We start from the raw sequence: 18,395 nt of genomic DNA, 5'->3' as shown, positions 1-18,395 counted from the left end.
GGAACAACTCTTGGCACATTCGAGGACGACCGCATGTTTAAGTGGGGGAGAATGTAACGATCTGATCAGTCATTTTCAACATTTGCACTTCACTCGGTAGTTTGAGGGCACAAGTAGCTCTGTATGATGTATTAGGACTTGTGTGTAAAATTTGAGTTCATTCCGAGTTTATTTGATATGTTTCGGCTCGAGTTTTTAGAAGTTGAAAGTTCAAAAGTTTATTAAGTTTGATTTGAGATGCGTTTCGTCGTTACGATGTTGTTATGCGTGATTTGAGGCATCGAGTAAGTCCGTGTTATGTTATGGGACTTGTTTATATGTTTGTACGGGGTCCCGAGGGGCTCGGGTGAGTTTCGGATAGGTTTGGGTTGTGTTGCGCTCATTTTTCTTATATTTCGACGTCGTTTCTTCAAGCATAAATAGTACTACATTGAACAAATGATCTCTGATTTCTGTTTTTATTGAAGCATTAGATCTGTATCGTAATTACGGATCCATAGCAAAAAGAATCGTCGAATTTGGACATCGTATGAGGATTTTATAGTCATTTTACTAAGAATTGGATTGCTAGATTTTTCAGATTAATTACAAAATTGCCACTGATTTCGTATTTCAAAATCTGCACTATTTCCAAATATTGAAAACAATATATCTCTTTTAGGGGTGGTCATAATACCGACCGAGCCAAAAAAATCGGCCGAACCAAAAATTTCGGTTTATTTGGTTTCGGTTTTTCGATTTATTCGATCGGTTTCCGGTTTATAGTTTTAAAAAGTTTGGTGTTCGGTTCGGTGATTGGTTTTAATGGTTCAGTTTCTGTTAAATGGAAAAATCGATTTTTTTAGCCTAAGCCCAAAACCAAATTATTGCTGCACTAAGTATTACTACTAGGGAAACTTCGTTTATGTTTGTTTATTTTTTTGTCTTCACTTGGTATAATCTTCGAAAATGGAGCAACTTACTACCGCACCAAGTAACACAACGCCCCATAATGTAAAACCTGGCTCTTTGTTCTTTTACTAAAAAAGTACATTTTCTTGTAAAAGCACATCTTTTGTTGTAAATAGAGGAAGAAGAGCGGCAACTACGAGCTAAGCTTTTTTTTTGGACAATTTCCATTTGTTATCTAAGTAAAACTGCTGTGAAATATAATCAGTTGCCATAAAAAGAGAGCAAAATCAAGAAAATTTGTAGAGATCTGTTGTTGGAATTGGAGTTTTTGGTTACTCTTTTTGGCTATTCTCTCAACAAGTAATCTATTTTCATTGTTTCGTACTATTTTTGCTATGGCTCGAAACCAAAAAATTGAACCGATCGAACCGAACCAAACTGAAGTTATTATGATTCAGTTTTGGTTATTAAAATTACAAACCAAAAATCGAATAAACCGAATCGAACTTCTACAAAATCGAACTGAACCGACTAATGTCCACCCCTAATCTCCTTCATTAAAGGGTCAAATGGAGTGATTCAAAAGCCTATGTTGACTGAAATTTTACAAGTAATCCATTGAAGGTATCAAAATCATGTTTGGGGATCATTTGGCATGCAAAACGAAGCAGAACAACTGGGCAAAAATAGTTAATATCGAAGGTTTGTTCATTTGGTCATATTTTAAGTTGAGGAGCTCGGATTTTGACAATTTTTGGAGGCAATTTTCACCATATGGATTGGGATAAGTGTTCTATACTCGATTTTGGTTATATTTCATGAATCCATATTCATTTTTGGCATTTGATTGATGATTTCAAAGTGACATTTAGGGGTTTTGTCTAATATTTCATATAATGAATTTTTGAGTTTTGAACATCGATTCAGAGTTGTATTTGAGCGAAAACAGTGTCCGATTTTGTGAGTTTTGTCGGGTTCCGAGGTGCGGGCTCGGTTTGACATTTTGGTCCATTTTGAGATTTTGATTAAAGATTCGACTTTTATCGATTGGTGTTGTTTGCTTTTGGCATTATTTGATGTATTTGACTTGCTTTTGGCTAGTTTCCAGCCGTTCATGGGTCGTTATGCATGGGATGGTTTTTTGTTAGCATTGTTTGGCTTGCTAGGTACTGGATTTAGCTTGTTCGAGGTAAGTAACACTTCTAAACTTGGTGCTGAGGGTATAAAACCCTAAATTACGTGTTATGTGTTTTGGTGTTGAGGTGACGCACATGCTAGGTGACGGGTGTATGGGCATACACCGTGTGAATTATGACTCCGTTATTTTTGTGGTACTTTGTATTCACCTGATCTTATCTGTAACCTTAAAATCTCTACATTCTAGAGATATTGAGCTATGATCCATATTAGAAACCATGTCTAGACTACATGCTTATTCTGTTGTGACCCACCGAGGTCGGATTGCTGTTGAATTATTTGTTTAAATTGCAATTTCATACTTAGTTATGTTCATTCATTTCATATCATATCTCAGTCACTGTTGCTATTTATTGGCACATCATATCATTATTTTAGGCTAGTTTTATGGCATTGTGAGCCCGAGAGACTAGAGATTTTGATGACAGAATAAGGCCGAGGACCTGAGCTGTGAATGATGATATATGTATATATGTGGATCGGGTTGTACACCGCAATGATCCTTATGGTTGTATATATGTGGATCGGTTTTCACGTCGCAACGAGTATAATTGATTTATGCCATAATTGGCTTGATATAGCGTTTAAGCTTAACGAGCCCCTCCAGAGTTTGCACTCACCCCCAATGAGCGCGGTTGATTTATATTGTTGGATGGATCTTCCCTGGACATGGATATTATCTAAAGCATTTATATTTGGGGAAGAATCTTCCTAGGTGCATTATCCTTATACAGTACTGAGTGACTGACAGTCAGTTGCTATGTATATATTCGAGATTGATCTTCCCCAGGCTGGATTCGCCATATATAGTACTGAGCGAATGAGCATTTGGAGTAATTGAGCATGATGAGTGGAAAGTGTGAGATGGAGAAGTTGGGTACTCTAAGAGTGTGAGTACATGAGTTCATCTCTGATATACATTGCATTGAGATACACATATGACATACAGGCATAGAGACATATTTTCCTCATGTTGTACAGTATCACGTCATTCATGACTTCTAACGCATATTGGCATACAGACATAGAGATGTGTTTACTCTTGTTATCTAGAAAAATGAAACATCTTACTTATTGTGGAAAGGATTTTGGGAGAAATCACTGTTTTCAAACTTACTTATATTTTTGGCAAGTTCGGAAAAAGATTTAGGTTTTCCTGATATACTTGAAAACATGCCTATTTTCTGGAACTGTGATGAGCTGAGCATTTTATCTCTGAGTTACTTCTTTTATTATTTTCATTATGCTGTTATGAACTGTTGTTGGCTATTGGTGTTGGACCCCGACCTTGGTTTCAGCTCATCACTACTTTCAACCTAAGGTTAGGTTTGTTACTTATTGAGTACATGGGGTCGGTTGTACTCATACTACACTTCTGCACCTTGCGTGCAGATATTGGATGCTGATGTTGATGTGATAGATGGGAGCTGGAATTGAAGAAGTACCTGCGTTCCGGTTGTAGCTTCCTTTTGTTCATGGTAGCCTTAGATTTATAAAAATCTAGTTATATACATTTCGAACAGATGATATATTTGTTTCGTACAAGCTTTATAAATTCTAATCTTAGAAGCTCATGAGTTGTACTACAAATCCTTGGGAAATGTAAAGGATTTAGATATTTTGAATTGGATCGAGGAATATAGGGACGTTAAAGGGTAAGTCTATAGAGCTGGCGAAGATTCTCTAGAAGAGGAGGGTCAATATAGCATGTGTGCAGGAGACTAGATGGGTAGGTTCAAGGGCGAGGAATGTAGACTGGTATAAATTATGGTTCTTCGAAGTCGTGTAGGGCAACAACGGAGTGGGCATTCTGGTGGACAAGGAGCTCGGAGAGTCAGTGGTAGAGGTTAGAAGGGTGGATGATAGATTGATGACAATTGAGGTTGTAGTTGGAGGGAGCACTCTGAATGTCATTAGCGCTTACGCACCGCAAACGGGCTTGGACGAGGAGGTTAAAAGGCGCTTCTGGGAGGCGCTGGATGAAGGGGTGCGGGGTATTCCGCATATGGAGAAGTTATTCATAGGAAGGTATTTCAATGGTCATATTAGGTCATCTGCTGGTGGCTATGTTGAGGTGCACGGTGGCTTCAACTTTGGTGATAGGAACCGGGAAGGTACCTCACTGTTGGATTACACTAGAGCTTTTGAGTTGGTGAACGTGAACTGTATGTTCCCCAAGAGGAAGGAACAGTTGGTTACTTTCTGGGGTATGATGGCTAAGACTCAGACTATCTCCTCCTTAAGAGGTGTGATAGGGGTTATGCGAGGATTGCAAGGTGAGCCCGCGTGTGTACCTCGCAACTCAACATAGGTTTCTAGTGATAGACGTCAGTATCTTGGTGAAGAGGAAGAAGAGGTTTGTACGGGGTCAGTCGAGGATCAGGTGGGGACTTTGTCTAAGGATAATATACGGGAGTTGGAGGGGCAGCTGACGACTATGGGTTCCTGGAAGAGTGATGGGGACTCTAGTGCTATGTGGACGGTGACGGTGGACTGCATAAGGAAGGCAACAATAGTGGTGTTAGGAGTTCCAAAAGGTTACTCTAGCAGGCATCGAGGCGATTGGTGGTGGAATGACGTGGTCCAAGGTAAAGTGGAGGCCAAGAAAGCAGCTTACATTAAGTTAGTAGAGAGCACCAACGAGGATCAGAGGAGAGCGAAAAGAGAAAAATATAATGAGGCTAAGAATGAGGTGAAATTAGCGGTCACAGAGGCTAAGACTGCTGCATTGGTCGGCTGTACGAGGAACTTGGGGGCAAATGTGGGGACAAGAAGTTATTTCGGTTGGCCAAATCGAGAGAGAAGAAGGATCGCGACCCGGATCAAGTGAGGTGCATCAAAGATGAGGACGGTCAAATATAGATAGAAGAGGCTCAGATTAGGCAAAGATGGCAGTCATACTTTCATAAACTTCTGAATAAAGAGGGGGATGGAAACATCGTGTTAGGGCAATTGGGGAAATCTGAGAGTCACTGCGACTTTTGGTATTGTAGACTCATTAAGATTGACGAGGTCGTGGGTGCGATGGGTAAGATGAGTCGGGGCAAAACAACCAGACCAGACGAGATTCCAGTGGAGTTTTGGAGATATGCGGGTAGAGCAGGCTTGGAGTGGCTGACTAGGTTATTTAATATTATCTATTGGGGCTGATTGCCATATATAGGCTTCGTGCTAACTATTTGAACCCTCGGGGGATTTTTATCACTGTTTCCTTACTGCTTGACTTATTATTTGAACTCAGTCCTGTTGATATCTATTGTTTTACAAACTCAGCCACTTTTACTCAGATTTGAAACTTAAATGATATTTCTACATCATGTTTTGGGCTGAGAACTACCGATTTACTAATGCCCAAGGGGCTTATGATGATTTCTGAACTGAGTGAGGCCGAGGGCCATATGTGAGGATATGCTGAGTGATATGAGGCCGAGGGCCTGAGATACTATTTATGTCATGCGGTGGCTTGACTGATGTGAGGATATGATGAGTGATGATGCCACGAGGTGGCTTGATATAGCGCTTGGGTCGTAAGGGGCCCCTCCGGAGTCTGCACACCCACAGTGAGTGCGGGTACCCATGTGATTTGAAACAGTGGTAACAATGACACTGTATGATGCAATTTGGTCAGGTAACAATGGCTGACCATTATGCTGAGTGATTATGAGGTAGCCCGAGGGGCTGATACTGTATTGAGAGTGAGCCCGATGGGCTGATACTATGCTGAGCGATTGATACTGTGCCCGAGGGGCAGATTTCTACTTGTTAATTACCTATTAAATTACCTGTTTTACTTGTTTTAAAAAGGAACATCATTTGATTTCTTCACTGATTTACTGCTTTAAGTGATTTTACTGCTTGATATGGAATTGCTTTGTGCCTTTATGCGTTTTCATACTTTCAGCCATCATTTGTAATTATTACTCACTGAGTTGGACTACTCACATTACTCCCTGCACCGTGTGTGCACATTCAGGTATAGCAAAGTCCGCACCTAAGCGCTGATTCCTTCCAGGCTAGGCAGTGATTTGGAGTTACCAGGTAGCTGTTGACGTACGCAACCCCTTGTCTCTCTTATCCTCTATCATTTATGTTTTTCTTCAGACCGTTGTATTGGATTCCGTAATTGTAGACCTATAGCAGATTCTATAGTAGCTCATGACTTGTGACACCCCGGTTTGGGCTGTGTTGGGATGGTTCCTGCTGTTATTATCGTTAAATTCCGCAATTTATGAATATTATATTATATATTACTATTGTTGATGATGATTAACTGTTTAAAAGGGGTGTTCCGTTTTGGTTTGGCTGGCCTTGTCTTTACGAGAGGCGCCATCACGACCGGGTTCGGGGATTGGGTCGTGATAAGTTGGTATCAGAGCCTAGGTTACTTAGGTCTCACGAGTCATGAGCAGGTTTAGTAGAGTCTCGCGGATCGGTACGGAGACGTCTGTATTTATCATTGATAGGCTGCAGAACCTTTAGAAAAAAACTTCACATTCTTGAATTCTTAACGTGCGTCCTTGATTCAGCTTGAAAAGTAACTCTTGAAATTCCTTCCACATGTTCGTATGCGCGTGTGCGCGCTCAGTAGATGTGCATCAACAACTTGTGATTCCCCGATCGAGGGGCGAGATGTGATCTCTATGAGTAGATGTTGGGCTGGTCTGGAGGACTTGAGGTCGGATCTTTGCCTATGGCTTGAGCACCGAGGTGTTGATTGTGTGAGCAAGTGTTTTGAACTTATATGTTCGGTATTGCCCCTATTGGTTTTAATGACGGCTGGATAGCTACGTGATGAGTATGTTAGTATATCTATATGACTCAGAAGTGGCGAGGAAGGTCTGTTGGATGATAGATGAACCATTAAGTGTTTGATCTCCATTGTAATTGGATGTGTAGCCCCGAGTTATGGGCGCGTGAATAATCTTTTCATGTCTCCTATTTGGAATGAAGTAAATTTCATGTTACGGTATGAGTTTAGACTCAGGAAGATTAAGTGACTGTGTAATGTGTATGACAGTGGAAGGTATACAAAATGTTAATTGGAGGCAAAACAGGTGGGTTATCTCCTGTAGAGTGTTCTAAGGTAGTGTGATCATTATGTTGTCTATTAGAAGATCTCATTTACAAGTGAAGAATATGCGTTCAAATCTAAATTGTGCTTCCTAGAGAGTGGGCTTAACTGTTGTGTGAGTGAATGCAAGAATTGCAGAAGACTTAAAATTCTAGATTATTTGTGTTTCCACAAGCTTATGAATGAGTGAGTTCGATCTCACTATGGTATTACAACAACAATAGAGTATGTGCGTTATGATTTATTGAGTGCGTTTTGTTATATGGCTTTGATCCAAGTTGGGGAGTTTGCTATTAATTAAGTTGATTGCACGGTTAAGAGCTATATTGTTCCAGTCTGCCACAGAGATGCCTCGGTATTATTCGATCCCAGTTCCACCTTTTTCTTATGTGTCATCATACTTTGATCGTTATTTAGGTATGCCCCATGAGTTTCTTGCTTTACCTGTTCATGTATCTACCCCGGTGGGCGATACTATTGTTGTAGACCGTGTGTACCGGTCATGTGTGGTGACTATTGGGGGTCTGGAGACCCGAGTGGATCTATTGCTATTGAGCATGGTGGATTTTTATGTCATTTTGGGCATGGATTGGCTATCTCCGTGTCGTGCTATTCTAGACTGTCATGCTAAGACAGTCACTTTGGCTATGCCGGGTGTACCGCGGATCGAGTGGCGTGGTGTGACTGATTATATCCCTAGTAGAGTGATCTCTTTCTTGAAGGCCCAACATATGGTTGGGAGGGTTGCCTTTTATATCTAGCATTTGTGAGGGATGTTGGAGCTGAGACTCCTAGTATTTATTCTGTCCCAGTTGTGAGGGATTTTCCCGATGTTTTTCCTGCAGACCTGTCGGGCATGCCACCGGACAGGGATATTGATTTTGGTATTGACCTGGTGCCGGTCACTCAGACCATTTCTATTCCGCTATATCGTATGGCACCAGCAGAGTTGAAAGAATTGAAAGAACAACTTCAGGAACTCCTAGATAAGGGGTTCATTCAGCCTAGTGTGTCCCCTTGGGGTGCACCGATTTTGTTTGTGAAGAAGAAGGATGGCACGATGAGAATGTGCATTGATTATAGGCAATTGAACAAAGTAACAATCAAGAACAAGTATCCTTTGCCTCGCATTGATGATTTATTTGATCAGCTTCAGAGAGCGAGGGTGTTCTCCAAGATTGATCTCCGTTCGGGTTATCCCCAGTTGAATATCTGGGATTCAGATATTCTTAAGACTGCTTTCAGGACCAGATATGGTCATTATGAGTTTCTTGTTATGTCCTTCGGGCTAACCAATGCCCCAGTAGCATTCATGCATTTTATGAACAGTGTATTTCGGCCTTATTTGGATTCGTTCGTTATTGTATTCATTGATGATATTCTGGTGTACTCGCGTAGTCAGGAGGAGCACGCAGAGCATTTGAGAGTTGTGTTGCAGAGACTGAGGGAGGAGAAGCTTTATGCAAAATTCTCCAAGTGTGGGTTTTGGCTCAGTTTAGTGGCCTTCTTGGGGCACGTGGTGTCCAGCGAGGGTATACATGTTGATCCGAAGAAGATAGAGGCGGTTCAGAGTTGGCCCAGACCATCCTCAGCCACAGAGATTCATAGCTTTCTTGGGTTAGCAGGCTATTATCGCCGGTTTGTTCAGGGATTTTCATCCATTGCATCGCCCTTGACCAAGTTGACTCAGAAGGGTACTCCATTCGTATGGTCGGATAAGTGTGAGGAGAGCTTTCAGAAGCTCAAGACAGCCTTGACCACAACTCCAGTGTTGGTTTTGCCATTAGCTTTAGGTTCATATACTGTGTATTGTGATGCTTCAAGAGTTGGGATTGGTTGTGTGTTGATGCAGGAGGGTAGAGTTATTGCTTATGCTTCTCGACAGTTAAAGCCCCATGAGAAGAACTACCCCGTTCATGATTTGGAGTTGGCTGTCATAGTTCACGCATTGAAGATTTGGAGGCATTACTTGTATGGCATATCTTGTGAGGTGTTCACTGATCATCGCAGTCTTCAGCATTTGTTCAAGCAAAATGACCTTAATTTGAGGCAGCGGAGATGGTTGGAGTTGCCTATGGATTATGATATCACTATATTGTACCATTCGGGAAAGGCCAATGTGGTGGCCGATGCTTTGAGCCGAAAGGCAGTGAGTATGGGGAGTTTGACATATATTCCAGTTGGGGAGAGACCTCTTGCAGTTGATGTTCAGGTCTTGGCCAATTGGTTCGTGAGGTTGGATATTTCGGAGCCCAGTCGGGTGTTGGCTTGTGTGGTTTCTCGGTCTTCTTTATATGATCGCATCACAGAGTCCAGCATGATAATTCCAGAGATGTGACCGTCGGTGATGATAGTGTGTTGAGGATGCAGGGCCGGATTTGTGTGCCCAATGTGGATGGGCTTAGAGAGCTGATTCTGGAGGAGGCCCATAGCTCGCGGTATTCCATTCATCCGGGTGCCGCGAAGATGTATCAGGATTTGAGGCAGCACTATTGGTGGAGAAGAATGAAGAAAAATATTGTGGGATTTGTAGCTCGGTGTCTCAACTGTCAGCAGGTGAAGTATGAGCATCAGAGACCGGGTGGCTTGTTTCAGCAGATAGTTATTCCAGAGTGGAAGTGGGAGAGAATCACTATGGACTTTGTGGTTGGACTTCCTCGGACTTTGAAGAAGTTCGATGCTATTTGGGTAATTGTGGATCGGCTGACCAAGTCTGCGCACTTCATTCCTATATGTACTACCTATTCTTCAGAGCGGTTGGCAGGGATTTATATCCGAGAGATTGTTCGGTTGCATGGCGTTCCTGTTTCCATGATCTCAGATAGAGGTACTCAGTTTACTTCGTAGTTTTGGAGAGCCGTGCAGAGAGCGTTGGGTACTCAGGTAGGGTTGAGCACAACGTTTCATCCTCAGACGGACGGACAGTCCGAGCGTACTATTCAAATATTGGAGGACATGTTGCGTGCTTGTGTTATTGACTTTAGAGGTTCATGGGATAAGTTTCTACCACTTGCAGAGTTTGCTTACAACAACAACTACCAGTCGAGTATTCAGATGGCTCCATATGAGGCTTTGTACGTGAGGCGGTATAGATCTCCGGTTGGTTGGTTCGAGCCCGGCGAGGCTAGGCTATTGGGGACAGATTTGGTTCAGGATGCCTTAGAGAAGGTGAAGGTGATTTAGGAGAGTCTTCGTACAGCGCAGTCACGTCAGGAGAGTTATGCGGATCGGAAGGTTCGAGATGTGTCCTACATGGTCGGTGAGAAGGTCTTGCTGAAGGTTTCGCCCATGAAGGGTGTTATGAGATTTGGGAAGAAGGGCAAGTTGAGTCCTCGGTTCATTGGGCCTTTTAAGGTGCTGCAGAGGATTGGGGAGGTGGCTTATGAGCTTGCTTTGCCCCCAGCTTGTCTAGTGTGCATCCGATATTTCATGTTTCTATGCTCCGGAAGTATAGTGGGGATCTGTCACATGTTTTGGACTACAACACGGTTCGGTTGGATGATTATTTGACCTTTGATGTGGAGCCAGTACCTATTTTGGGTCGCTAGGTTCGAAAGTTGAGGTAAAAGGATATAGTTTCAGTGAAGGTGCAGTGGAGAGGTCGGCCCGTGGAGAAGGCTACCTGGGAGACCGAGCGGGAGATACGAAGCAGATATCCTCATCTGTTTGAGGCTTCAGGTATGTTTCTTGACTCGTTCGAGGACGAACGTTTGTTTAAGTTGGGGAGGATGTGATGACTCGGCCAGTCGTCTCATGAGTTACCGCTCCATTTCCCCCATTTCAGCTTCTTTATGCTTCGTTATCCGTGTTTTATGTGATCGAGTTTATTAGTTCGAGTTCGGAGAGGATTTGTTAAGAAATGAGACACTTAGTCTCTTTTAAGAAGGCTTAAGTTGGAAAAGTCAACCAGATGTTGACTTAAGTGTTAAAAGGCTCGGAAGTGAGTTCCGAGGATTCGGTTAGCTTCGGGAGGTGATTTGTGACTTAGGAACGAGATCGAAATAGGTTTTGGAGTTGTAGAGAAGATTTAGGCTTGAATTGGCGAAATTGATATTTTGGAAAATTCCGGTTGATAGGCGAGATTTTGATATAGGGGTCGGAATGGAATTCCGAGAGTTGCAGTAGCTTCATTGTGTCATTTGGGATGTGTGTGCAAAATTTCAGGTCATTCGGACGAGATTTGATAGACCTTGTGATCGAAAGCATAATTTAAGAGTTCTTGGAGTTCTTAGGCCTGAATCCTATGTTAAATTGGTGATTTGATGTTGTTGTGAGCGCTCCGAAGTTTTGAGCAAGTTTGAACGATTCCATGAGATGTGTTGGTACAATTGGTTTGACGTTCCGGGAGTTCCGGGTAGGTTCCGGGATGTTTTAGTGCAAAAATCATAGCTGTAGTAGTTCTAAAAGGGTTGCAGGCCCCAGATCTCACCCATGCGGTCCACACAAAAATGAGTGCGCCCGCGGTGAGTGCTGCGCGGCCTGCACAAAAGCGGCCGCGGCCGCGGTAGGTGTCATGCGGACCACACAAAATGGTGTGCGGCCGCGGTGGGGAACGATCTGCTGGTCCTACTTCGTAAGCTTATATCTTTTGATCAACAAGTAATTTTGAGGTGATTCAAAAACAAAAGTTGTAGCCCTTCGTGTATAGTTTTCAGAAAGGTAAAGATATCGAAATTTGGAAATCTGTAGTAAAGATTATGGCCAAAATACTAAAGTCTGTCACAGTAGAGGGCCGCACGTTGCCTTTGCGCGGACCGCTCTGGCTTGCGCGGACCGCATGAGTTTTGGTGCGGCCCGCAGTAGCTGATACCTGAGGAGTACCTATAAATATGAGGTTTTGGGTTTTATTTAATATTTTGACCCAGAGAGCTCAGATTTTGGCGATTTTTCGAAGGTTTTTGAAGAAATTCAATGGGGTAAGTGATTTTAACTCAGATTTGGCTAGAATACATGAATCTATCACTGAATTCATCATTTAATTCGGGATTTGAGATGGAATTTGGGAAGAAAATTGTGAAACCTTTCAAAAATGTAAAATGATGATTTGAAGGACCAAATGGTATCAGAATTGCATAATTTTGGTATGGTTAGACTCGTGAGGGTATGAGGATTATGAGAATGTAAATTTTACCCGATTCCGAGACGTGGGCCCGGGGATCGGGTTTTGTTAATTTCGAGATTTTTGATATTTTTCAAATGTTTTCACTTGGGCTTTGTTCCCTTAGCATATTGTGACGTATTTGTTCTGATTTTGGATAGATTCGACGCGCGTAGAGGCCAATTCGAGGGGCAAAGGCGTTGCGAGCTAGAGAATTAGCCAGTTCGAGGTGAGTAATGGTTGTAAATGATGTCCTGAGGGTTTGAAACCCCGGATTGCACATCGTAGTGCTATATTGAGGCAAGATACGCACTGGATGATGATCGTGGGGTCTTTCACTACTGGGGATTGTGACTTGGTCCATCCCGATTGATGACTTTACTAAATATTTGACTGACATTCATTTGTTATCATCATGATTTGGGCTTCGTGCCAATTATTTGAACCCTCCGGGGATTTTTATCACTGTTTCCTTACTGCTTGACTTATTATTTGAACTCAGTCCTGTTGATATCTATTGTTTTACAAACTCAGCCACTTTTACTCAGATTTGAAACTTAAATGATATTTCTACATCATGTTTTGGGCTGAGAACTACTGTTTTACTAATGCCCAAGGGGCTTATGATGATTTCTGGACTGAGTGAGGCCGAAGGCTATATGTGAGGATATGAGGCCGAGGGCCTAAGATACTATTTATGCCATGCAGTGGCTTGAGTGATGTGAGGATATGTTGAGTGATGATGCCACGAGGTGGCTTGATATAGCGCTTGGGCCGTAAGGGGCCCCTCCGGAGTCTGCAAACCAACAGTGAGCGCGGGTATCCATGTGATTTGAAACAGTGGTAACAATGACACTGTATGATGCAATTTGGTCAGGTAACAATGGCTGACCATTATGCTGAGTCATTGTGAGGTAGCCCGAAGGGCTGATACTGTACTGAGAGTGAGCCCGAGGGGCTGATACTATGCTGAGCGATTGATACTGTGCCCGGGGGGCAAATTTCTACTTGTTAATTACCTGTTAAATTACCTGTTTTACTTGTTTTAAAAAGGAATATCATTTGATTTCTTCACTGATTTACTGTTTTAAGTGATTTTACTGCTTGATAAGGAATAACTTTGTGCCTTTACATGTTTTCATACTTTCAGCCATTATTTGTAATTATTACTCACTATGTCGGAGTACTCACATTACTCCCTGCACCGTGTGTACAGATTCAGGTATAGTAGAGTCCGCACCTAAGCGCTGATTCCTTCCAGGCTAGGCAGTGATTTGGAGTTATGAGGTAGTTGTTGACGTCTGCAGCCCCTTGTATCTCTTAAACTCTATCATTTATGTTTTTCTTCAGACTGTTGTATCGGATTCTGTACTTGTAGACCTATAGCAGATTCTATAGTAGCTCATGACTTGTGACACCCCGGTTTGGGCTATGTCGGGATGGTTCTTGCTGTTATTATCGTTAAATTCTGTAATTTATGAATATTATATTATATGTTACTGTTGTTGATGATGATTAACTATTTAAAAGGGGTGTTCCGTTGTGGTTTGGCTGGCCTTGTCTTCACGAGAGGCGTCATCACGACCGGGTTCGGGGATTGGGTCGTGACAAGTTGAGCTTTAAGAAATGAAATAACTCTGCTGGGAGTGTAATCTAAGTTACCCCTCCACTCTAACCACGGTTAGCCTGGCATAGCTAGCATCGCGATCTTGGCGTGACAATCAAGAATAGCATAATGGGCCGACAACCATTCCATGTCCAAGATAATCTCAAAATCTACCACGCTGAGCAATAATAAATCGGCTCTAGTCTTAAAACCACTAATAAAAACCAAAAACGACCGATACACATGGTCAACAATAGTAGAATCTCCCACGGGTGTAGACGCATAAACAGGACAACTCATAAAATCACGGGATACACCCAAATACATACCAAAATAAGATGACACATAGGAATAAGTGGAGCCCGGATAGAATAAAACTGACGAATCTCTATGACACACTGGGACGATACCTATAACGATAGAGTCGGAAGAAACTGCCTCTGTACGAGCAAGAAGAGCATAGTATCTGGCCTCTCCTGCGACTTTTTCCTCTCCGGCCTCCACCTCAAGCTGGCTGAGAAGGTGGAGTGGTAGTTGGTACTGTAATCATAGCCTGAGGACCCTGTAGAGCACGTTATGGCTGAGAAGTCTGTGGAGGTGCACCCCTTCTAAGTCTGGGGAAATCCCTCACCATATGGCGAGTGTTGCCATACTCAAAATAAGCTTTCGGAGGGCATGGCTACTGTGGCTGGCTCGGGCCAGGTCTGCTAGACTAACTACTGAAAACACCCCGTGCAAGAGGTACACTAAATACTGGCGGCACACAATAAGGCTCATGGGGCCTAGAAGTAGCCAGAATACCACTAGCATTTGAAAGAGCTGAATGAACAGGGCGACCCACAAAGCCCCTACAATGTCGAACTGTAGCTGGTGCACGAGCACTAGAGTAAGAACCAGTCTCTTGAGACCTCTTAACCTCTCTCTCCTCTCCCGATCAAGCATTCCCTCCACTCTCCTAACAATACTCGCAATCTGATGGTATGAAATATCCATCTCTAACTCCCGGTCCGTGCTAGTCCTGATGCTGGGATGGAGTCCCTCAATAAACCAACGAACCCTCTCTTGAATTGTAGAAACCAAGGTCGGTTCATGTCTAGCCAAATCACTGAAACGAACTACATACTATGACACAGTTGACGTGCCGGAGAATTTCGGCACATTTAATACAAATTGCCTAGATTTTAGCTTGTTTTAGATGCAATTATGTTTTATACTTATGTTATTTTAGTATTTTTGCAGTGTATGAGGTTTAAGGACTTAAGAGCATGGAAATGGAATAAAAAAGCCACAAAAAAGACAAGAAAAGAGCAAAATGCATCGAAAATGTAGAAATGCGGACCACAAATCCAACATGCGGGCCGCATAATGCTCAAGGGAATCGCAAACCACAACAGATTGTTGGGCAAAGTCTAGTGCAAGAAATGCGGTCCAGTCTGCGATCGCATAACCTATTTGTGAGCCACATAATGGACCGCAAACTCATCATGAAGGTTTTTGAAGGTGGAAAATGCGATGCAAAATGCGATCGCATATTTGTAATGCGGACCGTAGAACATGAATGCGATGAAGGTTTGGAAACTAGGGTTCGAAGATGCGATGGCTATTCAAGAATGCGGACCGCATGTTTGTTATGCGACAGATATGCGGTCGCATATTTAACCGAAAAGGATATTTTTGTCCGATTTTTGTCCTGAGTTTTGAACCGCTATAAAAAGATTTATTGGGGTTTTGTGGGGGTATCTTGTCTGATTTTGGAGCTACAATACAAGGCTTTATTATTACTCTCTTTTGGAAACTTTTGGGTCAAGAATCTTGCACTTTGTAAGCTTTATGGCATTAAACATTCTCATCCTTTTGTATTCTAGTACGTGTAGCTAACTTTAAATACTAAGGTTGTGGACCTTAAATGAGTGTTATGTTAATGGGTGTTTAACATTGAATATATGTATAATGGTTGGTTGATATTTATTTATTTCTCATTCTTCATTTATTGTTGGTGGTTGCAAACGTTAACAAGTGCCATTAAATTCTTACTTTGCTTGGGAAAGTGGGTTAGAATTTGGTAGAAGTAAATATCAAAGACTCAAGGCTTTAAACCTTATTTAATAGAATCGCTTAGGAATAAGTGGGTTTTATTTGGCATATATTGGTTGTTCTTAATTGCAACTCTTTTATATTTGGAAAAATCATAAAGAGTAAATACTACCCAACTATTGGAAAATATTGGGTAGTCATTTAGAAATCATTTGCATATCAAAAGAACCTTCCATTAGAAATATATCATATTAACAACGATAGCATTACACTTCATTGAAGGGGACACAACCTTGGTTTCTTTAATCAAATTATTTACATTCTCAACATTACAATTAGCTATTTCTTCAAACCAAAATCATTTCATACTCTTGTTACCATTAACCGAATAGAATTACGACTTTAGTCAAGTAACACACTATTTGAGTAACCTTTTCACACCTATTCCCTATGGGATTCAACCCTAACCATGTTGGGTTATTATATTTGACACCGACCGCCTTACACTATTTAATTAAATTATAATTTGAGCGTATCAAATTTTGGCGCCGTTGCCGGGGAATACAGTTTTAAAATTACTAATTAGTGTGTGCCTTACTTTACGTCTTATTCTTTTTCATCACACTTTGCTTGGTGTTGATAGGAAAACATGGCCGAATGTGAAGAAGAAATGGAGGCAAAAATGGAAGAAAATCCTTTTGCGGACATAGAGGAGTACATTGATGATACAAATGCTATTGTACCTCCGGTCGTGAGCGCTGCAACTTTCAAGGTGGAACATGGTTTAATCCTTATGCTCAAAGCGGAGGGGTTTTTCAGGAATTCCACTGATGATGATCCGACACACCACCTTAGAAACTTCTTGGGTGTGTGTGCGATGCATAAGCAGAACAACGTCTCTGATGATGCTCTAAGGTTGAGGTGCTTCAAGTACTCACTAGCTGGGGATGCAAGGAATTAGCTTCAAAATATGCCACCAAACTCCATTGATTCTTGGCCCGAACTTGTCTGAGCATTCTTAGCTAAATGGTTCCCGCAAAGTATGAAGTTTGAGCTCTGGGATAAAATTTTATTTTTCAAGCAAGTACGGGAGAACATCTACATGAGGCATGGGATCGGTTCAAGTTATAGTTGGTGAGGTCTCCCAACCATGGTTTTCCGGATTCTATCTTGTTGGAAAAATTCTACATGGGCTTGGATCCTATGAACCAATCTATAGCCAAGAATGCAGCTGACGGATCTTTCATTAACAAATCATTGGCAAGGGTCACACAAATACTTGACAAAATGGCAAAGCATAATCAAGCATGGCACTCAGAGGACACCACAGGTGGAATTGCATATGGATCTCCTTCCTTGACCACCATGATCAAGGAAAACCAAGAGAGAGATCAAGTGATTGCAGGGCTTGCCACAAATGTTAATGTGTTGACAAAGATGTTCACAGAAAGCCAAATGAAGAAAGTAAATGTGGTGGAAGATGTGCAACCCATATCAAATGAAGACTTTGAGGAAGCAAACTATGTCAACAACTCTCAAGGAGGTTATCAAAGGCAACAATACCAAGGTCAAGGACAACAAAGTCAATGGAGGCCTCACCCGCAAGGGCAAGGCAACCAACAGTGGCGAAATGACCAAGGCGGCTCAAATAAAGGTAATTGGAACAACAAAAACAACTTCCCAAAACGGAGTTCAAACCCTTATGTGCCTCCAAAGGGTCAATATTCAAATCAAGGTTCCTCAAGTGAATCTAAGTTGGAAAACATACTTGAACGGGTATTGCAAAATCAAGAGAAGTCTGACACTTCTATGAGGAATATGACCGAGCTTGTTGGTTCTTATACTGCATCCATTCAAAAATTGGAGATGCAAATAAGAGACCTCTCTAAGGAAAAAAATCCGAAGCAAAAAGGGACACTTCCAAGTGACACAATTGCGAACCCCAAGGGTAGTAGGAGTGGTCCAACTTCTCATGTCATGTCAATTACTACTCGGAGTGGGAAGGTACTACAAGGAGGGAGTGAGCAAGTGGTTGAAGTTCAAGAGTCCAATCATGAAGTTGAGGTTGAAGAGCCAAGTGTTGTTGAATTTGAAAAGGTCCCGGAAGAGTTGAAAGTGCAACAAGAAAGCCGGGAAGAGGTAATGGAAAAGGTAAAAGAGACATCAAAAACTCTACCACCTATTCCTAGACCTCCTCCTCCATTCCCTCAAAGACTTTCTAGGAAGGTTGAGGATAGCAAACTCGAAAAGCTCTATGACATTCTCAAGTAATTATCGGTTGAATATTCCATTTGTGGAAGCATTTCAAGAGATGTTGGGTTTTGCTAAATATTTGAAAGACTTGATTACCAAGAAGAGAACCACCAAAAATGAAGTGGTGAATGTGACTCACCGGGCTAGTTCCATCATTGCAATATCTACCGTTCAAAAGAAAAAGACCCGGGAACTTTCACCATTCTTTGTACTATTGGGGCACATGATTTTGCAAGAGCCCTTTG

At 42.0% G+C, this 18,395-nt stretch overlaps 2 protein-coding genes across 2 annotated transcripts; both read left to right on the top strand.

Annotated features, from left to right (window-relative positions):
* Nucleotides 1–3,958: 3,958 nt before the first annotated feature.
* On the top strand, nt 3,959–16,858 carry LOC138878473 (uncharacterized). Its single transcript, XM_070158155.1, has 3 exons — nt 3,959–4,364; nt 4,434–4,819; nt 16,541–16,858. Exons 1-3 carry the CDS (start codon nt 3,959–3,961, stop codon nt 16,856–16,858), a joined length of 1,110 nt encoding a protein of 369 aa, XP_070014256.1.
* Nucleotides 16,859–17,085: 227 nt separating this feature from the next.
* LOC138878472 (uncharacterized) lies at nt 17,086–18,168 on the top strand. The gene has a single exon (XM_070158154.1). The coding sequence runs from the start codon at nt 17,086–17,088 to the stop codon at nt 18,166–18,168; it is 1,083 nt and encodes a 360-aa protein (XP_070014255.1).
* Nucleotides 18,169–18,395: the final 227 nt, after the last annotated feature.

Source organism: Nicotiana sylvestris, chromosome 9, assembly GCF_000393655.2.
Source record: "Nicotiana sylvestris chromosome 9, ASM39365v2, whole genome shotgun sequence".
In the NCBI taxonomy this organism is placed as follows: Eukaryota; Viridiplantae; Streptophyta; class Magnoliopsida; order Solanales; family Solanaceae; genus Nicotiana; species Nicotiana sylvestris.
The sequence above is the reverse complement of the archived record's forward strand: the minus strand, read 5'-3'. Positions and strand labels throughout refer to the sequence as shown.